The 21,269-nt window shown below is 54.3% G+C and overlaps 1 protein-coding gene across 1 annotated transcript in view; it reads right to left on the reverse strand.

Moving 5' to 3' along the window:
* The window catches only part of LOC144267068 (uncharacterized), a 620,395-nt gene continuing 599,126 nt past the window's right edge, over positions 1-21,269 (reverse strand). The window contains 4 exon segments of the mRNA XM_077820732.1: positions 1-1,430; positions 7,779-8,313; positions 13,321-13,883; positions 13,959-14,291. Of these exon segments, the coding sequence (XP_077676858.1) occupies positions 689-1,430; positions 7,779-8,313; positions 13,321-13,883; positions 13,959-14,291 (2,173 nt within the window). The 3' untranslated portion in view covers positions 1-688.

Consider the following 21,269-nt stretch of genomic DNA (forward strand, 5'->3'; position numbering starts at 1 on the left):
ACAGTGCGGTGTCAGAGCAGATACTGTCTAGCCTGCCTTAGCCGGGCAGCACCGCCGATGGGACTATTAACAGCACGGTCGGCGGTGCTGATTAGAGCCGTCACGACCCAGTGTCTGACATTCCGCGACCCAGTACTGGGTCACAACAAACAGCTTGAAAACCACTGATCTAGTCTGACCTCCTGTATAGCACAGGCCAGAGAACTCCCTCCAAATAATTCCTAGAGCAGAGCTTGTAGGAAAGCCTCCACTCCTGATTTAAAAATTGCCAGGGATGGAGAATCCACCATGACCCATGGTAAATTGTTCCATTGGTTAATTACTCTGTTAAAAATGTATGCCTTATTGCCACCTTTTCTGCCTAAGGGATGGGGCGATCCAATCCCCATTAAAATTAATAAAGGGGGCATCTGAACCCCATGGCTATCTCTGAACACTCCCCCCCGCCCCCGTGCATCAAAAAGGCACTAGGAGTTTGGCTAGAAATCAAGGGATTAAATCCAAGGGGTTATTTGAAATAAGTGAGGTCCCTAAAACTATTTAGCTCGCCTTAGCTGTACCCCTGCACAGGAGGGAGCACGTACAAAGGGAGACACATGTATGGGTTTTATGGGGCGTTATAAGGGATGAACCTTGGCTAATACACACCCCAGGGCTGGGACGTGTAGGGGGAGGCATGCATGGCATTCTATGCTATATGGGTTCTCCGGTGCGTAATAAGGTGCGAGCTCCGAACAAAGCTCTTCCCGCACTGGGGGCATTTGAAGGGTCTCTCCCCAGTGTGGATCCGCAGGTGGCTGGCCAGCGTGGATGCCTGAGTGAAGCATTTTCTGCAGATGGGACATTTGTATGGTTTCTCCCCTGTGTGAACCGACTGGTGCCGGATCAGCTGGGAGCTGCGGACAAAACCCCTCCCGCAGGGGCACCTGTAGGGCCGCTCCCCCGTGTGGGTTCGCTGGTGCTGCAGGAGGTGGCAGCTCTGAGCAAAGCCCTTCCCGCACTCAGGGCATTTGTAGGGCCGCTCCCCCGTGTGGGTGCGCTGGTGCCGGTTCAGGTTGCGGATCTCGCTGAAGCCCTTCCCGCACTCAGGGCATTCGTAGGGTCTCTCTCCCGTGTGGGTCCGGCAGTGCAGGGTGAGCTGGGAGCGCCGCAGGAAGCCCCTCCCGCAGTCGGGGCACTGGTAGGGGCGCTCCCCCGTGTGGATGTGCTGGTGGCGGATCAGGTGGGAGCTCAGGCCAAAACTCTTCCCGCACACGCCGCAGCTGAAAGGGCGCTCCCCGGTGTGAGTCCGCTGGTGCTGGATCAGGCCCGAGCTCTCGACGAAGCCCTTCCCACAGTCAGGGCACTGGTAGGGGCGCTCCCCGGTGTGGGATCTCCGGTGTCGGAGGAGCCGGGAGCTCCAAGGGAAGCTTTTCCCACACTCGGGGCACGTATTCGCTCTCTCCCTGGCCTGGGTTCCCCGAGACACCATGTCATATTCAGCTTCGACACCAGCTCTGGATTGACTCAGTTTCCCTGCCGGGGGGGCAGAATGGCAATGGAGAGCCTCATCAGTATCCTCCGGCTTGGGGCTCTGGGAGGTCCTGGGCAGCTCCGCTCCCACAGTCCCTTCCCGCTGGGGGATCTCCTCAAAGTTCCCACTCGCCATCCCGGCACCTGCTGGGAGAGAGAGAGAGAATCCAGGTGGGGCTCGGTCCCTGCGCCGGGGTGAAGGGGGGGGCAGCAAAGGGGTTTGTCGCTGAGCAGAAAACCTGATGGGCAGGACGCGAATCCCCCAAACCCTTCCCTGAGGGGAGAGGGGGGCCGGGGCTGCCCCAACAGCCCAGCTGAGGCCCCAGGGAAAGGCTGGGGGAGGGGAGGGCTCCTGCCGGGGGGATCCGGGAGTGACACCTGCCCTGAGGACAGGGACCTGCCGGGGACGATGCTGGCAGGAGACAGAACTGGGGGCTCCCGGCTGGTCCCTTCCCGCCCGGACGGTCTCCGAGCCGGTGTCGCTCACCCCTCACCTGGGTGGGCGCCTCTCGGGGTCTCCCCGTCCTCGGAGCCCGGGAGATCCTGGCAATTCTCCTGCGGCGCGTCCCGCAGCGCTGCCTCTGCCCGTCCGCCGGGAGCCCCCCGCCCCGCGGGAGCCTCCTCCAGCCCCGCCGGGAGCCACCGGGGCGGGCACCCCGCGCCGCACCTGCCCCCGGGGCCAGCGTCCCCAGCACTCGGGCGGGGGCGGGAGCGACTTTCGGACGGGGCGGGGGCGGGGGCGGCTTTCAGCGCGGCCCACTTGGCCAAGGTCTCTGGGAAATGGAGTCTCCCTTGGCCATGCCCCGGGGGGGCTGGTTGCGTGGGGCGGGCTGGAGGTTTCCGCCCCCGCCCCTCCCCCTGTTGAATATTCATGAGGGGCGGGGAGCTGGTACCTTTGTTCCAGGCTGTCCCTGTTGCCGAGAGATCCGCTCCGGCCGAAGCAGGAATTCATTCCGGGCAGGTCTCGGACCCGTGTTCCAGGGGAGGTCAGACACGATGATCCCAGCGGTGCTTTGTGGCTTGAAGAGCTACGAATCTCCCCCTAGCCTGGCAGGCGCAGGGAGGCCCGGGGGCAGGGCTGGGGCAGGAGAAGGATGAGCAGGCAGGACAGACGGTCCTCGGGAGTGAGGCTAGAGAGCCAGGGGCTGGTTAGCCCAGAGAGGGGAGGAGGGAGAGGGGACCGGAGCGAGGTGGAGACAGGAGCTTAGGATCTTCTGTGCCACAAAACCCTCAGGGGGCGTTCAATGGACTTGACAGGCAACAGATTACAGAGGAAGAACTTTAGGACAGCAGTCCCAGCCACGAGCCAGGCCTGCCCAAGGCAGACCCAAGGTGGGAGAGGGAAAGAGGCTCAGAGAAGGGAATGGTTTCAGAGTGGCAGCCGTGTTCGTCTGTATTCGCAGAAAGAAAAGGAGGACTTTTGGCACCAGAGAGACTAACCAATTTATTTGAGCATAAACTTTCGTAAGCTACAGCTCACTTCATCGGATGCATTCAGTGGAAAATGCAGTGAGGAGATTGATATACACACAGAACATGAAACAATGGGTGTTTTTCATGCACACTGTAAGGAGAGTGATCACTTAAGATGAGCTATTACCAGCAGGAGAGCGCGGGGGTGGGGAGGGGAGGGCTAAAGAAAACCTTTTGTAGTGATAATCAAGGTGGGCCCTTTCCAGCAGTTAAGAAGAATGTCTGAGGAAGGGGGGGGGGGGGGAGATAAACATAGGGAAATAGTTTTACCTTGTGTAATGACTCATCCACTCCCAGTCTCTATTCAAGCCTAAAATAATTGTATCCAGTTTGCAAATTAATTCCAATTCAGCAGCCTCTCGTCGGAGTCTGTTTTTGAAGTCTTTTTGTTGTAATATTGCAACTTTTAGGACAGAGATCGAGTGACCAGAGAGATTGAAGTGTTCTCCGACTGGTTTATGAATGTTATAATTCTTGACGTCTGATTTGTGTCCATTTATTTTTTTACGTAGAGACTGTCCAGTTTGACCAATGGACATGGCAGAGGGGCATTGCTGGCACATGATGGCATATATCACATTGGTAGATGTGCAGGTGAATGAGCCTCTGATAACGTGGCTGATTGGATTAGGCCCTATGATGGTGTCCCCTGAATAGATACGTGGGCACAGTTGGCAACGGGCTTTGTTGCCAGGATAGGTTCCTGGGTTAGTGGTTCTGTGGTGTGGTGTGTGGTTGCTGGTGAGTATTTGCTTCAGGTTGGGGGGCTGTCTGTAGGCAAGGACTGGCCTGTCTCCCAAGATCTGTGAGAGTGATGGGTCGTCCTTCAGGATAGGTTGTAGATCCTTGATGATGCGTTGGAGGGGTTTTGTTGAGGGCTGGTTGGCTTGTGGCATTCTGTTATTTTCCTTGTTGGGCCTGTCCTGTAGTAGGTGATTTCTGGGTACTCTTCTGGCTCTGTCAATGTGTTTCTTCACTTCAGCAGGTGGGTATTGTAGTTGTAAGAATGCTTGATAGAGATCTTGTATGTGTTTGTCTCTGTCTGAGGGGTTGGAGCAAATGCGGTTGTATCGTAGAGGTTGGCTGTAGACAATGGATCGTGTGGTGTGGTCAGGGTGAAAGCTGGAGGCATGTAGGTAGGAATAGCGGTCAGTAGGTTTCCGGTATAGGGTGGTGTTTATGTGACCATCGCTTATTAGCACCGTAGTGTCCAGGAAGTGGATCTCTTGTGTGGACTGGTCCAGGCTGAGGTTGATGGTGGGATGGAAATTGTTGAAATCATGGTGGAATTCCTCAAGGGCTTCTTTTCCATGGGTCCAGATGATGTCATCAATGTAGCGCAAGTAGAGTAGGGGCATTAGGGGACGAGAGCTGAGGAAGCGTTGTTCTAAGTCAGCCATAAAAATGCTATCGTGTCATGTGCCAGCAATGCCCCTCTGCCATGTCCATTGGTCAAACTGGACAGTCTCTATGTAAAAGAATAAATGGACACAAATCAGACGTCAAGATTTATAACATTCATAAACCAGTCGGAGAACACTTCAATCTCTGACCTAAAAGTCACAATATTACAACAAAAAGGCTTCAAAAACAGACTCCAATGAGAGACTGCTGAATTGGAATTAATTTGCAAACTGGATACAATTATTTTAGGCTTGAATAGAGACTGGGAGCGGATGAGTCATTACACAAAGTAAATGTATTTCCCCATGTTTAATCCCCACCCACCCCCCACTGTTCCTCAGACATTCTTCTTAACTGCTGGAAAGGGCCCACCTTGATTATCACTACCAAAGGTTTTCTTTAACCCCCCCACACCCCTCCCCGCTATCCTGCTGGTAATAGCTTATCTGAAGTGATCACTCTCCTTACAGTATGCATGATAAACACCCATTTTTTCATGTTCTGTGTGTATATAAATCTCCTCACTGCATTTTCCACTGAATGCATCCGATAAAGTGAGCTGTAGCTCAGGAAAGCTTCGGCTCAAATAAATTGGTTAGTCTCTCAGGTGCCACAAGTCCTCCTTTTCTTTTTAGAGAAGGGAATGACTCCCTCAAGGTCCAGGAATACCTAGTCCAATGCTAGTACCTTCTCCACCAAAAGATTGCACACGTCTGTTTCTCTAGCAGTCCCTACTCAGTGCACACACCAGGGGCTCACGCTTTCCTTCCATTCAAGTTCCCTGTGTGCCACCATCCCAACCCCTCTATTTCAGAGACTCCCTCCTTCTCCCTCAGGCCAGGGGCAATGGAGAGCCTCAGCAGTATCTTCCCGCTTCCAGCTCCTGGTGGGAAAAGCTAAACCACATTAAATAAGAGGGGGTTACCAATGTCCAAAGGATACGTCCCTCTCTGGGTGGGTCCTCCTTTCTGGGCAGTTATCACAGCCTTCAGGCTTCCCACCCTGCACTCTGCAGGTCTTCTCACCTCTCGCTCTACAACCCAAAGGAGCGAATTCCCTGTCTCTTAATTCCTCCAGCAGATGGAGCATTTGCTGCAGGTGGGGCAGGGCAGAGCTGGCTGAGCCCAAAATAATCCCTTAACCCCTTGTTGCATAGTGCGGCAACCCCATCACAGGCTGGCTGGGAACTCAGCTCCAATCCAATCCAGCAGCAAAATCTGTGTCTGGGGCCTTGGGGCTTTCCTCTCTGCCTCTGTGTCCTGTCCTGTCACCAGAGTAACAGGTTTCAGAGCTAAGATGCATAGGGTACTTCCCCCAGCCCTTCAGAGAGTGTTCGGCTCAGGCTCTCTGCAGACTCAGGCAGCATTCGTTCCATTTGGGAAAGTTCCTGCCTCTCAGACCGATGAGTTCAGCTCACAGCCAAGAGACATTTTGAAACTTTTCTTTGCAACCTTGAGGGTTAGAGATTTTGTTTTTAATGAAAACGGGGTTTCTGATAAAAACTTGCAAGTCCAGAAGCCAGGGTCCGGAGAATGGAACTAAACCCAGCCCCAATTCATTATCCAAACCTCTAAGGCCTCCCCAATAACCACACTCACCCCCAACACAACCCTTCCTTTCAATACCTCCATAACGACAACACTGACTTCCAAACTGTCACCTGTGAAGGTTGTCTTTATTACATGCAGCCTGGTAGAACACAGAGGTTGTGATCCGTGTCCCTTGTTGGTCAAGGAGTACTGACCGTGGAGGAAGTCCCTACCTCAAAGACTTTACAGTCTGTTCAGCGGATACAGAGCTGAGATTCTCCCTGGAGCCCCAGGGCTTTGGAAACGCGCTCCACATTACAATGTGTGGGGATCAGACATCGAAAGGTGCCTAGATTCATAGATCCCAAGGTCAGAAGGGACCCTTGTGATCATCTAGTCCAGTGGTTTTTAAACTTTTTTTCTGGCCACCCAGTTGAAAAACATTGTTGATGCCCGTGACCCACCGGAGCTGGGGATGAGGGGTTTGGGTGTGGGAGGGGCTCAGGGCTGGGGGTTGAGGTGCAGGGGTGAGGGCTGTGGAGTGGGCCAGGAATGAGGGGTTCAGGGTGTAGTTGGGGGCTCTGGGCTGGGGCAGGGGGTCAGGGTGCGGGATGGGGGCAGGGCTCTGGGCTGGGGGTGCTGGCTATGGGGTGGTGCCAGGGATGAGGGGTTTGGGGTGCAGGAGGAAGATCCAGGTTTGGGGGGGGTGGGGCTCAGGCTAGGGCAGGGGATTGGGGCACAGGCTTACCTCGGATGGCTCCTGGTTAGCGGCGCAGCAGGGGTGCTAAGGCAGACTTCCTGCTGGTCCCGGCACAGCGCCGTGCCCTGGAAGCGGCCAGCAGCAGATCTGGCTCCTAGGTGGAGGCACGCAAGAAGCTCTGCACGGCTCTCAGCCACAGGTACCGCCCCCCGCTCCCATTGGCTGGGGAGCACGGAGCTGGTGCTCGGGGCAGCGCACGGAGCCCCGTGGCCCCCCGACCTAGGAGCTGGATCTGCTGCTGGCCATTTCCGGGGCACAGTGCGGTGTCGGAGCAGATAGGATCTAGCCTGCCTTAGCCGGGCAGCACCGCCGATGGGACTATTAACAGCACGGTCGGCGGTGCTGATTAGAGCCGTCACGACCCAGTGTCTGACATTCCGCGACCCAGTACTGGGTCACAACAAACAGCTTGAAAACCACTGATCTAGTCTGACCTCCTGTATAGCACAGGCCAGAGAACTCCCTCCAAATAATTCCTAGAGCAGAGCTTGTAGGAAAGCCTCCACTCCTGATTTAAAAATTGCCAGGGATGGAGAATCCACCATGACCCATGGTAAATTGTTCCAGTGGTTAATTACTCTGTTAAAAATGTATGCCTTATTGCCACCTTTTCTGCCTAAGGGATGGGGCGATCCAATCCCCATTGAAATTAATAAAGGGGGCATCTGAACCCCATGGCTACCTCTGAACACTCCCCCCCGCCCCCATGCATCAAAAAGGCACTAGGAGTTTGGCTAGAAATCAAGGGATTAAATCCAAGGGGTTATTTGAAATAAGTGAGGTCCCTAAAACTATTTAGCTCGCCTTAGCTGTACCCCTGCACAGGAGGGAGCACGTACAAAGGGAGACACATGTATGGGTTTTATGGGGCGTTATAAGGGATGAACCTTGGCTAATACACACCCCAGGGCTGGGACGTGTAGGGGGAGGCATGCATGGCATTCTATGCTATATGGGTTCTCCGGTGTGTAATAAGGTGCGAGCTCCGAACAAAGCTCTTCCCGCACTGGGGGCATTTGAAGGGTCTCTCCCCAGTGTGGATCCGCAGGTGGCTGGCCAGCGTGGATGCCTGAGTGAAGCATTTTCTGCAGATGGGACATTTGTATGGTTTCTCCCCTGTGTGAACCGACTGGTGCCGGATCAGCTGGGAGCTGCGGACAAAACCCCTCCCGCAGGGGCACCTGTAGGGCCGCTCCCCTGTGTGGGTTCGCTGGTGCTGCAGGAGGTGGCAGCTCTGAGCAAAGCCCTTCCCGCACTCAGGGCATTTGTAGGGCCGCTCCCCCGTGTGGGTGCGCTGGTGCCGGTTCAGGTTGCGGATCTCGCTGAAGCCCTTCCCGCACTCAGGGCATTTGTAGGGTCTCTCTCCCGTGTGGGTCCGGCAGTGCAGGGTGAGCTGGGAGCGCCGCAGGAAGCCCCTCCCGCAGTCGGGGCACTGGTAGGGGCGCTCCCCCGTGTGGATGTGCTGGTGGCGGATCAGGTGGGAGCTCAGGCCAAAACTCTTCCCGCACACGCCGCAGCTGAAAGGGCGCTCCCCGGTGTGAGTCCGCTGGTGCTGGATCAGGCCCGAGCTCTCGACGAAGCCCTTCCCACAGTCAGGGCACTGGTAGGGGCGTTCCCCGGTGTGGGATCTCCGGTGTCGGAGGAGCCGGGAGCTCCAAGGGAAGCTTTTCCCACACTCGGGGCACGTATTCGCTCTCTCCCTGGCCTGGGTTCCCCGAGACACCATGTCATATTCAGCTTCGACACCAGCTCTGGATTGACTCAGTTTCCCTGCCGGGGGGGCAGAATGGCAATGGAGAGCCTCATCAGTATCCTCCGGCTTGGGGCTCTGGGAGGTCCTGGGCAGCTCCGCTCCCACAGTCCCTTCCCGCTGGGGGATCTCCTCAAAGTTCCCACTCGCCATCCCGGCACCTGCTGGGAGAGAGAGAGAGAATCCAGGTGGGGCTCGGTCCCTGCGCCCGGGTGAAGGGGGGGGCAGCAAAGGGGTTTGTCGCTGAGCAGAAAACCTGATGGGCAGGACGCGAATCTCCCAAACCCTTCCCTGAGGGGAGAGGGGGGCCGGGGCTGCCCCAACAGCCCAGCTGAGGCCCCAGGGAAAGGCTGGGGGAGGGGAGGGCTCCTGCCGGGGGGATCCGGGAGTGACACCTGCCCTGAGGACAGGGACCTGCCGGGGACGATGCTGGGAGGAGACAGAACTGGGGGCTCCCGGCTGGTCCCTTCCCGCCCGGACGGTCTCCGAGCCGGTGTCGCTCACCCCTCACCTGGGTGGGCGCCTCTCGGGGTCTCCCCGTCCTCGGAGCCCGGGAGATCCTGGCAATTCTCCTGCGGCGCGTCCCGCAGCGCTGCCTCTGCCCGTCCGCCGGGAGCCCCCCGCCCCGCGGGAGCCTCCTCCAGCCCCGCCGGGAGCCACCGGGGCGGGCACCCCGCGCCGCACCTGCCCCCGGGGCCAGCGTCCCCAGCACTCGGGCGGGGGCGGGAGCGACTTTCGGACGGGGCGGGGGCGGGGGCGGCTTTCAGCGCGGCCCACTTGGCCAAGGTCTCTGGGAAATGGAGTCTCCCTTGGCCATGCCCCGGGGGGGCTGGTTGCGTGGGGCGGGCTGGAGGTTTCCGCCCCCGCCCCTCCCCCTGTTGAATATTCATGAGGGGGCGGGGAGCTGGTACCTTTGTTCCAGGCTGTCCCTGTTGCCGACAGATCCGCTCCGGCCGAAGCAGGAATTCATTCCGGGCAGGTCTCGGACCCGTGTTCCAGGGGAGGTCAGACACGATGATCCCAGCGGTGCCTTGTGGCTTGAAGAGCTACGAATCTCCCCCTAGCCTGGCAGGCGCAGGGAGGCCCGGGGGCAGGGCTGGGGCAGGAGAAGGATGAGCAGGCAGGACAGACGGTCCTCGGGAGTGAGGCTGGAGAGCCAGGGGCTGGTTAGCCCAGAGAGGGGAGGAGGGAGAGGGGACCGGAGCGAGGAGCGAGGTGGAGACAGGAGCTTAGGATCTTCTGTGCCACAAAACCCTCAGGGGGCGTTCAATGGACTTGAAAGGCAACAGATTACAGAGGAAGAACTTTAGGACAGCAGTCCCAGCCACGAGCCAGGCCTGCCCAAGGCAGACCCAAGGTGGGAGAGGGAAAGAGGCTCAGAGAAGGGAATGACTCCCTCAAGGTCCAGGAATACCGTGTCCCTTGCTAGTACCTTCTCCACCAAAAGATTGCACACGTCTCTTTCTCCAGCAGGCCCTACTCAGTGCACACACCAGGGGCTCACGATTTCCTGCCATTCAAGTTCCCTGTGTGCCACCATCCCAACCCCTCAATTTCACGGACTCCCTCCTTCTCCCTCAGGCCAGAGGCAATGGAGGTCAGTATCTTCCTGCTTCCGGCTCCTGGTGGGGAAAGCCAAATCACAATAAATAAGAGGGGGTTACCAATGTCCAAAGGATACGTCCCTCTCTGGGTGGGTCCCTCTTTCCGGGCAGTTATAACAGCCTTCAAGCTTCCCACTGCATTCTGCAGGTCTTCTCACCTCTCGCTCTGCAACCCAAATGAGTGAATTCCCAGTCTTTTAAGTCCTCCAGCAGATGGAGCATTTGCTGCAGGTGGGGCAGGGCAGAGCTGGCTGAGCCCAAAATAATCCCTTAACCCTTGTTGCCCAGTGTGGCAACCTCATCACAGGCTGGCTGGGAACTCAGCTCCAATCCAACCCAGCAACAAAATCTGTATCTGGGGCTTTGGGGCTTTCCTCTCTGCCTCCGTGTCCTGTCCTGTCACCAGAGTAACAGGTTTCAGAGCTAAGATGCAGAGGGCACTTCCCCCAGCCCTTCAGAGAGTGTTCGGCTCAGGCTCTACTCAGTGCACACACCAAGGGCTCACGCTTTCCTTCCATTCAAGTTCCCTGTGTGCCACCATCCCAACCGCTCTATTTCAGAGACCCCCCCCCCCTCCTTCTCCCTCAGGCCAGGGGCTCTGTGTGTCCCCCATTTCCTCCCATGCCAGCAGGTCCCACACATTTCCAGTCGTGTGTGCTGCTCCAGGACAGGCCTGGCTCTACAATGGTTGAGTTCGGGTGTTATTCCTGCAGCCTCTCGCCACTTTCTGGAGAAACCCAAGTGAGAGAAAAGAATTGGTGACTGGTAACAACTGATATCTCAGCCAAACTGGAGCAGACCTTCCAGGACAAAGAAAAGGCACTTCTCCAGCCCAAGGGCTTTCCCTCTGCTTAATTTCAGAACCCTGCTACAAATGAGAGATGTGTTAGAGCTTCTCAAAGAAAGGCTGCAAAAACATTTCATAAATCAAAACATGGACATTTTTGTTATTTTAATGTTTCCAGCCTGGTTATACCCAGAGGGACCAATCAAGTGTGGGATCCCAATGTGCTAGGCATTGTACATATTGAAGAGACAGGCCCTATCCCAAAGAGCTTATATGTATATATTGTGACAAAGTTCCTCCTCTGCCTTGGTGGGTCCTGCACTTATTGGCGGATTTGATCACCTCAGAGATTCACGGCAGCCCTCAGATTGGCCACTTTTGCTAGTGCCTCAAACCTGCTGTTCACTCATATTACCTCATCACTGGCCAGCATGGGGAAAGGGAGGAGATCAATCCCAGCAGTCTCTGCTCACCCACCCAGTGGGTTGGGGGATAGGCCAGGTACCTTCCCCTCTGGTGGGACCCACAGTCCATGTCACCTCCTCTTGTATCAAATAGGGAGTTGAGAGGGATGAGGGGGAACCCGGGTCCACCCTCTACTCTGGGTTCCAGCCCAGTGGATTGCAGCTGTCTACAGTGTCTCCTGTAACAACTGCATGACAGCTACAACTACCTGGGCTACTTCCCCATGGCCTCCTCCCAGCTTCTTCTTTATCCTCACCACAGGACCTTCCTTCTGATGTCTGATAACGCTTGTACTCCTCCGTCCTCCAGCAGTACACCTTCTCACTCTCAGCTTCTTGCACGCCTCTTACTCCCAGCTCCTTGCATGTGCCTCACTAACTGAAGGAAGGTCCTTTTTAAAACCAGGTGCCCTGATTAGCCTGCCTGTCCTAATTGATTCTGGTAGCTTCTTAATTGGTTCCAGGTGTCCTAATTAGCCTGCCTTAATTGGTTCCAGCAACTTCCTGATTGTTCTGGAACAGCCCATTATTTTACTCAGGGTAAAGGCACCTGCTTAATCTGGGGCTAATATATCTACCTTTGATCACTCGGCTGTAGCCATCTGGCCTGATCCTGTCACAATATATATATAAATATATATAATAAAACTAGGTTTGGCAGAATTTTTAGAAATAATTTCAACAGTTAATACCAAAGTTTATTTTTTTTAATCTCTTTAAATTTTCACAGTCACCGGAAATTAAGTCGGGAGGGTCAGATAATTATTTAATGATAGCAGATGTTGAGATTCAAAAAATTCTAGTTTTATAAACCATTAAAACCAAATTGTCAACTTCACATGTCAAAATATACAAAGTCAATATCCTGACATCATCAAATCCTACCTATTTTACTATTCATTCACTAGTGGATTTGTAATAAGTTTATTTCCAGTCACTGGATTTTGACTCCAAGAAGTTCTAAAGCAGCATTTTTCTTACTTTGCCTATCTGTAAATTTTGATTATCACTGGAAATATTTTGTCACTGGTTTGTGTGTGCACGGTGAAATTGACATTTACCAACTAAAAATCTATTCCTGACAAGGCTTTATGTAGATTCACAGATTCTAAAGCCATTGTGGTCATCTAGTCTGACCTCCTGTATCTCATAATCCATAGAGCTTCCCCAAAATAATTCCTAGAGCAGCGCTTTCAGAAAAACATCCCATCTTGATTTAAAAATTGTCAGAGATGGAGATCCACTACAGCCCTTGGTCAGTTCTCCAATGGTTAATTACTCTGACCATTAAAAAATTATGCCTTATTTCCAGTCTGAATTTGTCTGACTTCAACTTCCAGCCACTGGATTGTGTTACATCTTTCTCTGCTAGACTGAGGAGTTCATTATTAAACATTTTTTTCCTATGGAGTTACTTATAGGCTGTGATCAAGTCATCTCATAATCTTCTCTTTGTTCAGCGAAATAGATTGAGCTCCTTGAGTCTGCCACCATAAGGCATGCTTTCTAATCCTTTAATCATTCTTGTGGCTATTTTCTGACCTCTCTCCAATTTATCAACATTCTTCTTGAATTGTAGGTACCAGAACTGGACACAATATTCCAGCAGTGGTTGCAAAAGTGCCAAATACAAAGGTAAAATAACTTCTCTACTCCCACTTGAGAGTCCCCTGTTTATGCATCCCAGGATTGCTTTAGATCTTTTGGCTACAGCATCGCAGGGAGAGCTCGTGTTCAGCTGATTATCCACCATAACTTCCAAATCTTTTCCAGAGTCCCTGCTTCCCAGGACAGTCCCCCATCCTGTAAGTCTGGCCAACACTCTTTGTTCCCAGATGTATACATTTACATTTAGCTGTATTAAACACAGGGTGTAATACAGGATGAACAAGGCACTAGCCGGGTTGGAAATAAGAGGCTACATGGGAGCCAAGTGATCAAATAAATAACCCTCCCAAAATGTTTAATGCCAACATTCAAAATCCCCTTAACCACATCCCTGAGCAGGAGTGAAGGAACGAGTGTGGATTCTCTGATGGGCAATAAGGTTTGAGCTCCGGCTGAAGCTCTTCCCACATTCAGGGCAGTTATAGGGGCGCTCCCCCGTGTGGGTGCGCTGGTGTTTATTAAGATCAGAGCTGCCAACAAAGCTTTTCCCGCAGTCGGGGCATTTATAGGGTCTCTCTCCCGTATGGGTTCTTTGGTGGGTGATAAGGTACGAGCTCCGACCAAAGCTCTTCCCACATTCAGGGCAGGTATAGGGTCGCTCCCCGGTGTGAATCCTCTGGTGCTTAATAAGAGCGGAGCTGTCGACGAAGCCACTCCCACAGTTGGGGCATTTATAAGGTCTCTCTCCCGTGTGGGTTCTCAGGTGCCTGTCGAGCCTGGAGCTTAGGCTAAACTTCTTCCCACACTCAGTGCAGACGAAGGGTTTATCCTCTGTGTGGACTATCCGGTGCCGGATGAGGTGAGAGCTCAGCGAGAAGCTTCTCCCGCAGTCGGAGCATTTATAGGGTCGCTCTCCCGTGTGGGTGACTTGGTGTCTAATAAGGTGTGAGCTCACACGGAAGCATTTTCCACACTGGGGACACTTATAGGGTCTCTCTACTTTATGGATCTCCTGGGGTGGGCTCAGAGAGTGGCTTTCTCCATGGTCAGGGCGTCTGTAGGGTCGCTCCCCTGTGTGGATTCGCTGGTGCTGCTTCAGGTTCGACTTCTGGTTGAAGCTCTTCCCACAGTCAGGGCATTTGTAAGGCCGCTCTCCAGTATGCACCATTTGATGCTGGAGCAGGCGGGAGCTCAGAGAGAAACTCTTCCCACAGTCAGTGCATTTATAGGGTCGCTCCCCTGTGTGGATCCTCTGATGCTGCATGTGATTGGACCTCTGACTAAAACTCTTCCCACAGACAGAGCATGTGTAGGGTTTTTCTCCCGTGTGGGATCTCTCATGGCGGATGAGCATAGAGCTCTGGGTGAAGCTTTTCCCGCATTCGGGGCATTTATAGGGTCTCTCTGCTGTGCAGGTTCTTTGCAAGCCAAGGAACTTCTTAGAACATTCTTCATCAGTGGGTTCTCCCTCTGTGTCTCCCTGCTGCCGTCCTCTCCTTCCCTGGCTATAACCATTGTCTCCCGGATTGTCTCCCTGCTCAGGGCTCTGGGGCATCCCTTGCAGTTCTGCGCCCGCAGGCTCATCTTGATGGGGATTCCACTTCTTGATCCTGGAACCTGCTGGGAGAGAGAGAGAGAATCCAGCTGGGACTTGTTCCCTGCTGGGGAGAGAAGGGGCAGCAAAGGGGTTTGTCACTGAGCAGAAAACCTGATGGGCAGGAAGTGAAACCCCTGGCAGGGCAGATGCTGGCTATGCCCAGTGAATCATCGGTGTTGTTATAGGCCTGGGCATCAGTGGAAAGTATCTACCCTGCCCAGAAGCAACATTTATACCACCCTCCCACTCTCCAGCTGCCCCCTCACTGTAATGTCGTGGCTGCAGGCTCAGAAATCTGGAGGGTTTATGCAAATGAGCCAATCCCCTAATTTCCATACAATTATGCAAACAAGACTATGAATATAATATCCCCTCAATAATAAGTTTAAAAAGGGATTCTCCCCATTCTCTGTAATCTCCTCCCGAGGTTTCCCTGAGTTCACTCCCTTTGGCTCCCCATCTTGCTCCCCACCTATGCTGTAACCATAGAGAACACGTCTCTCTAGCCCACCTGTAACCACAGAGATGGGCCTAGAAGAATGCACGTCAATTTGGCCCACCTGTAACCAAAGAGTCAGGGCTTAGACTCCATATTCCCAACCCCACCCCCCAGTAAATAGCGATGGGACTCAGAGCACAAATCTCCCTGCCCTGCCAGTAACCATAGAGACCCAGTGTAGAATTTGTGCATCTTCCAGGCTCAACCATAATCATAGAGACTATATCTAGAGTGTGCACTTCCCTGGCTCCCCCGTATCCAAAGAGATGGGGCCTAGAATGTGCATTTCCCCATGCCTGCATGTAACCATAGAGCAGGGCCAAGCATGCACATCTCCCCAGCTCTGCTGAAACCGTAGAGATGGAGCCTAGAGTGCGCATCTCTCCAATTCCGCTGTAACCATAGAGATGGAGCCTAGAGTACGCATCTCTCCAATTCCGCTGTAACCATAGAGATGGGGCCTCGAGTACGCATCTCCCCAATTCCGCTGTAACCATAGAGATGGGGCCTCGAGTACGCATCTCCCCAATTCCGCTCTAACCATAGAGATGGGGCCTCGAGTACGCATCTCCCCAATTCCGCTCTAACCATAGAAATGGGGCCTCGAGTGCGCATCTCTCCAATTCCGCTGTAACCATAGAGATGGGGCCTCGAGTACGCATCTCCCCAATTCCGCTGTAACCATAGAGATGGGGCCTCGAGTGCGCATCTCCCCAATTCCGCTCTAACCATAGAGATGGGGCCTCGAGTGCACATCTCTCCAATTCCGCTGTAACCATAGAGATGGGGCCTCGAGTACGCATCTCCCCAATTCCGCTCTAACCATAGAAATGGGGCCTCGAGTGCGCATCTCTCCAATTCCGCTGTAACCATAGAGATGGGGCCTCGAGTACGCATCTCCCCAATTCCGCTGTAACCATAGAGATGGGGCCTCGAGTGCGCATCTCTCCAATTCCGCTGTAACCATAGAGATGGGGCCTCGAGTGCGCATCTCTCCAATTCAGCTGTAACCATAGAGATGGGGCCTAGAGTGCGCATCTCTCCAATTCAGCTGTAACCATAGAGATGGGGCCTCGAGTACGCATCTCCCCAATTCCGCTCTAACCATAGAGATGGGGCCTTGAGTGCGCATCTCCCCAATTCCGCTCTAACCATAGAAATGGGGCCTAGAGTGCGCATCTCTCCAATTCCGCTGTAACCATAGAGATGGGGCCTCGAGTGCGCATCTCTCCAATTCAGCTGTAACCATAGAGATGGGGCCTCGAGTACGCAACTCCCCAATTCCGCTCTAACCATAGAGATGGGGCCTTGAGTGCGCATCTCCCCAATTCCGCTGTAACCATAGAGATGGGGCCTCGAGTGCGCATCTCTCCAATTCAGCTGTAACCATAGAGATGGGGCCTAGAGTGCGCATCTCCCCAATTCCGCTCTAACCATAGAAATGGGGCCTAGAGTGCGCATCTCTCCAATTCCGCTGTAACCATAGAGATGGGGCCTCGAGTGCGCATCTCCCCAATTCCGCTCTAACCATAGAAATGGGGCCTCGAGTGCGCATCTCTCCAATTCAGCTGTAACCATAGAGATGGGGCCTTGAGTGCACATCTCTCCAATTCCGCTGTAACCATAGAGATGGGGCCTCGAGTGCGCATCTCCCCAATTCCGCTCTAACCATAGAAATGGGGCCTCGAGTGCGCATCTCCCCAATTCCGCTCTAACCATAGAAATGGGGCCTCGAGTGCGCATCTCCCCAATTCCGCTCTAACCATAGAGATGGGGCCTCGAGTGCGCATCTCCCCAATTCCGCTCTAACCATAGAGATGGGGCCTCGAGTGCGCATCTCCCCAATTCCGCTCTAACCATAGAGATGGGGCCTCGAGTGCACATCTCTCCAATTCCGCTGTAACCATAGAGATGGGGCCTCGAGTGCGCATCTCTCCAATTCCGCTGTAACCATAGAGATGGGGCCTCGAGTGCGCATCTCTCCAATTCAGCTGTAACCATAGAGATGGGGCCTTGAGTGCACATCTCTCCAATTCCGCTGTAACCATAGAGATGGGGCCTCGAGTGCGCATCTCCCCAATTCCGCTCTAACCATAGAAATGGGGCCTCGAGTGCGCATCTCCCCAATTCCGCTCTAACCATAGAGATGGGGCCTCGAGTGCGCATCTCCCCAATTCCGCTCTAACCATAGAGATGGGGCCTCGAGTGCGCATCTCCCCAATTCCGCTCTAACCATAGAGATGGGGCCTCGAGTGCACATCTCTCCAATTCCGCTGTAACCATAGAGATGGGGCCTCGAGTGCGCATCTCTCCAATTCCGCTGTAACCATAGAGATGGGGCCTCGAGTGCGCATCTCTCCAATTCAGCTGTAACCATAGAGATGGGGCCTAGAGTGCGCATCTCTCCAATTCAGCTGTAACCATAGAGATGGGGCCTCGAGTACGCATCTCCCCAATTCCGCTCTAACCATAGAGATGGGGCCTTGAGTGCGCATCTCCCCAATTCCGCTCTAACCATAGAAATGGGGCCTAGAGTGCGCATCTCTCCAATTCCGCTGTAACCATAGAGATGGGGCCTCGAGTGCGCATCTCTCCAATTCAGCTGTAACCATAGAGATGGGGCCTCGAGTACGCAACTCCCCAATTCCGCTCTAACCATAGAGATGGGGCCTTGAGTGCGCATCTCCCCAATTCCGCTGTAACCATAGAGATGGGGCCTCGAGTGCGCATCTCTCCAATTCAGCTGTAACCATAGAGATGGGGCCTAGAGTGCGCATCTCCCCAATTCCGCTCTAACCATAGAAATGGGGCCTAGAGTGCGCATCTCTCCAATTCAGCTGTAACCATAGAGATGGGGCCTCGAGTGCGCATCTCCCCAATTCCGCTCTAACCATAGAAATGGGGCCTCGAGTGCGCATCTCTCCAATTCAGCTGTAACCATAGAGATGGGGCCTTGAGTGCACATCTCTCCAATTCTGCTGTAACCATAGAGATGGGGCCTCGAGTGCGCATCTCCCCAATTCCGCTCTAACCATAGAAATGGGGCCTCGAGTGCGCATCTCCCCAATTCCGCTCTAACCATAGAAATGGGGCCTCGAGTGCGCATCTCTCCAATTCAGCTGTAACCATAGAGATGGGGCCTTGAGTGCGCATCTCTCCAATTCCGCTGTAACCATAGAGATGGGGCCTCGAGTGCGCATCTCCCCAATTCCGCTCTAACCATAGAAATGGGGCCTAGAGTGCGCATCTCCCCAATTCCGCTGTAACCATAGAGATGGGGCCTCGAGTGCACATCTCTCCAATTCCGCTGTAACCATAGAGATGGGGCCTCGAGTGCGCATCTCCCCAATTCCGCTGTAACCATAGAGATGGGGCCTCGAGTGTGCATCTCCCCAATTCCGCTCTAACCATAGAGATGGGGCCTCGAGTGCGCATCTCCCCAATTCCGCTGTAACCATAGAGATGGGGCCTCGAGTGCACATCTCTCCAATTCTGCTGTAACCATAGAGACGGGACCTTGAGTGCGCATCTCCCCAATTCTGCTGTAACCATAGAGATGGGGCCTCCAGTGCGCATCTCCCCAATTCTGCTGTAACCATAACAACGGGGCCTAGAGTGCCTGTTCCTGGCCCCTTTAAGGGGAAATGGGCCCAGCTCCATGAGGCTGCGGGAATAATGGGGTTGGATCTTAGTATGGTGAACACCTGGGCCTCAAAATAGAAAGGCTTAAGAGAACACAGTGAGGGGCTTGATGTAGAGCAGAGGTGACGACCCATGCCATGCCATGCCATGCCATGCCATGCGAGTTCACTTCCATTCCATTCCTGTGGTGGGGCCCTAGAATGAGGGGCCAGGCTCCAGGGATGCCGTCCTGTGGCCAGCATTCCACAAGAGAAACAGGGAACTGACAAGGAGTCCTGGAGGAATGAGAGGCCCAAGCGTGGAGAGGGCTGAGAAATGCTTTGGGAGTGTTTAATTTTGTTTGTCGTTTTGAGTTCTATGGAGAAGCCCTGGGATTTGCTACTCTGTGAAAGAAGCTTGTGATTTTGCTAGGTTCTGTTTAATTTGGAAGGACTTTGGGGTGTATTAACAGGAGTGTTGTGTGTAAGACACAAGAGGTAATTGTCCCGCTCTACTCAGCACTGGGAGACACCCCAGCTGGAGAACGGTGTCGCAGTCTGGGCACCACATTTTAGGAAAGATGCTGAAGAGAGTCCAGAGAACAGCAACATAAACAATAAAAGGTTCAGAAAACCTGACCTCTGAGGAAAGGTTAAAAAACCCAGGGCATGTTCAGTCTTGAGAAAAGAAGACTGAGGGGGGGACCTGATAACAATCTAAAAATAAGCCAAGTGATCAACTGAAGGCAGGACAAGAAGCAACCAGGCTTAATCTGCAGCAAGGGAGCTTTAGGTTAGATATTAAGAAAACTTTGCAAAAAGAAAAGGAGGACTTGTGGCACCTTAGAGACTAACCAATTTGTTTTGAGCATAAGCTTTCGTGAGCTACAGCTCACTTCATCGGATGCATAAAGTGGAAAGTACAGTGAGGAGACTTTCCACTTTATGCATCCGATGAAGTGAGCTGTAGCTCACGAAAGCTTATGCTCAAATAAATTGGTTCGTCTCTAAGGTGCCACAAGTCCTCCTTTTCTTTTTGTGAATACAGACTAACACGGCTGCTACTCTGAAACCTAAGAAAACTTTCTAACTCTATGGATAGTTCAGAGGCAACATGTTCCAGGGCTGGAGGTTGTGGAGTCCCCGTCATTGGAGGTTTTTAAGAACAGGCTGGACAAACCACTGCCAGGGATGGTCTAGGTTTACTTGGTCCCACCTTAGCACAGGGAGATGGACTTACATTTTATAATTTTGCAGTGGGACCAGGGGGGAGGTGGGTGAAGGGACTGTGAAGAGGCCAGCGTGGGGTTTGACCAGTTACAGCTGGACTTGGATACCCCGGAAGGGCACTGAACTTGAAGTGTGACCTGTCTTGAAGGCTGAGTCACCCAGAAAAAAACCACAGCAAAGCCAGATCAGCTGACAAAAGGGGGTGCTGAAGCTGGACGAATCCCTGTTGTGTCCTGACCCCAGAGGGTGCTTGGGTGGTGAGTGCACCCCCATAACACTCCCCGTAGCCACAGAGATGGGGTCTAGCAGCACCTCTCCCATCCTTCTCTGCACATGCACACCCGGCCCTTCCCCACTTGCACACATGTGTGCACCCCTCCTCCCCATGCACACCCATCCTCTCACCCTGCCACCTGCACACACTTCCTCCACTCCCTGGGTGGATGGAAAGGGAACCTGAGTGATGTGTGTGTGGGGGGGAGGGGGGCAGTGTTCAGGGAGATGCTGCTGCTCAGGGAGGGCAGGAGACTGCGGAGGATTTAGGGTTCTCTTGGAGACGGGGGGGGGGTCTCCAGCTGTTGCTGATGGGGACGGAGAGGCAGAGTCAGCACTTGGGGATGTGGAAGGGGCAGCTGGCCCCGTGGGGGGGGGTGACCCCCTCTATCTATGGGGTGGTGAGGTTCCAGGGGCGGTTCCCTCAGGAATCTAACGGGGTGGGGAGGAGTCCTGGACCGAAGCCTCCCCCCGGGGCACCTCCGAGCCCCCCGAGCCCCGGGGGGGGGGGCAGCTGCTCCTCACCCAGCGAGGTCAAGGTCTTGTCATTCTCCTGCATGACGTCCCTGCAGAGCGGCCTCGGAGCCTCCCCCAGAAGCCCCCACTCCGCCCGGGAGAACCACCAGGGAGCCGCCGGCTGCTGGGGCAGGAGCTCAGGGGGTGGGAAGGGGCTGGGGCTGGGAGCCTGTCCACGTTGAGTGCCCTCCCCCCGGCACGGGGCTCTGGGAAATGGAGTCTGCCTTTGCAATGCACCCTGGGCAGGGTTCGTCATTGACGCGGGGGCGTGCTGGAGATTATTTCAGCGCCACCTTCTTTTGCATAGTTATGCTGGGGGTGGGGAGCTGTGCCCTCCCCTGTGGGCGCATGGCAGGGCGAGGGAGCCGCAGAGGGCTGGCAGGGGACGGGAAGGATCAGCAGGCAGCCGAGACTGGAAAGGCAGGGCGGGGACTGCTTAGTGTAGGGCAGTGGTCTCCAACCTTTTTACACCCAAGATCACTTTTTGAAAGTAAGGGCAACCCAGGAGCTATTCCTGCCCCTTCCCCGAGGCCCTGCCCCACTCACTCCACCCCCCCCCCCCCCAACAGTCGCTCTCCCCCACCCTCACTCATTTTCAAGGGGCTGGGGCAGGGGGTTGGGGTACAGGAGGGGGCTCTGGGCT

Source organism: Eretmochelys imbricata, chromosome 6, assembly GCF_965152235.1.
Source record: "Eretmochelys imbricata isolate rEreImb1 chromosome 6, rEreImb1.hap1, whole genome shotgun sequence".
Taxonomy (NCBI): domain Eukaryota; kingdom Metazoa; phylum Chordata; order Testudines; family Cheloniidae; genus Eretmochelys; species Eretmochelys imbricata.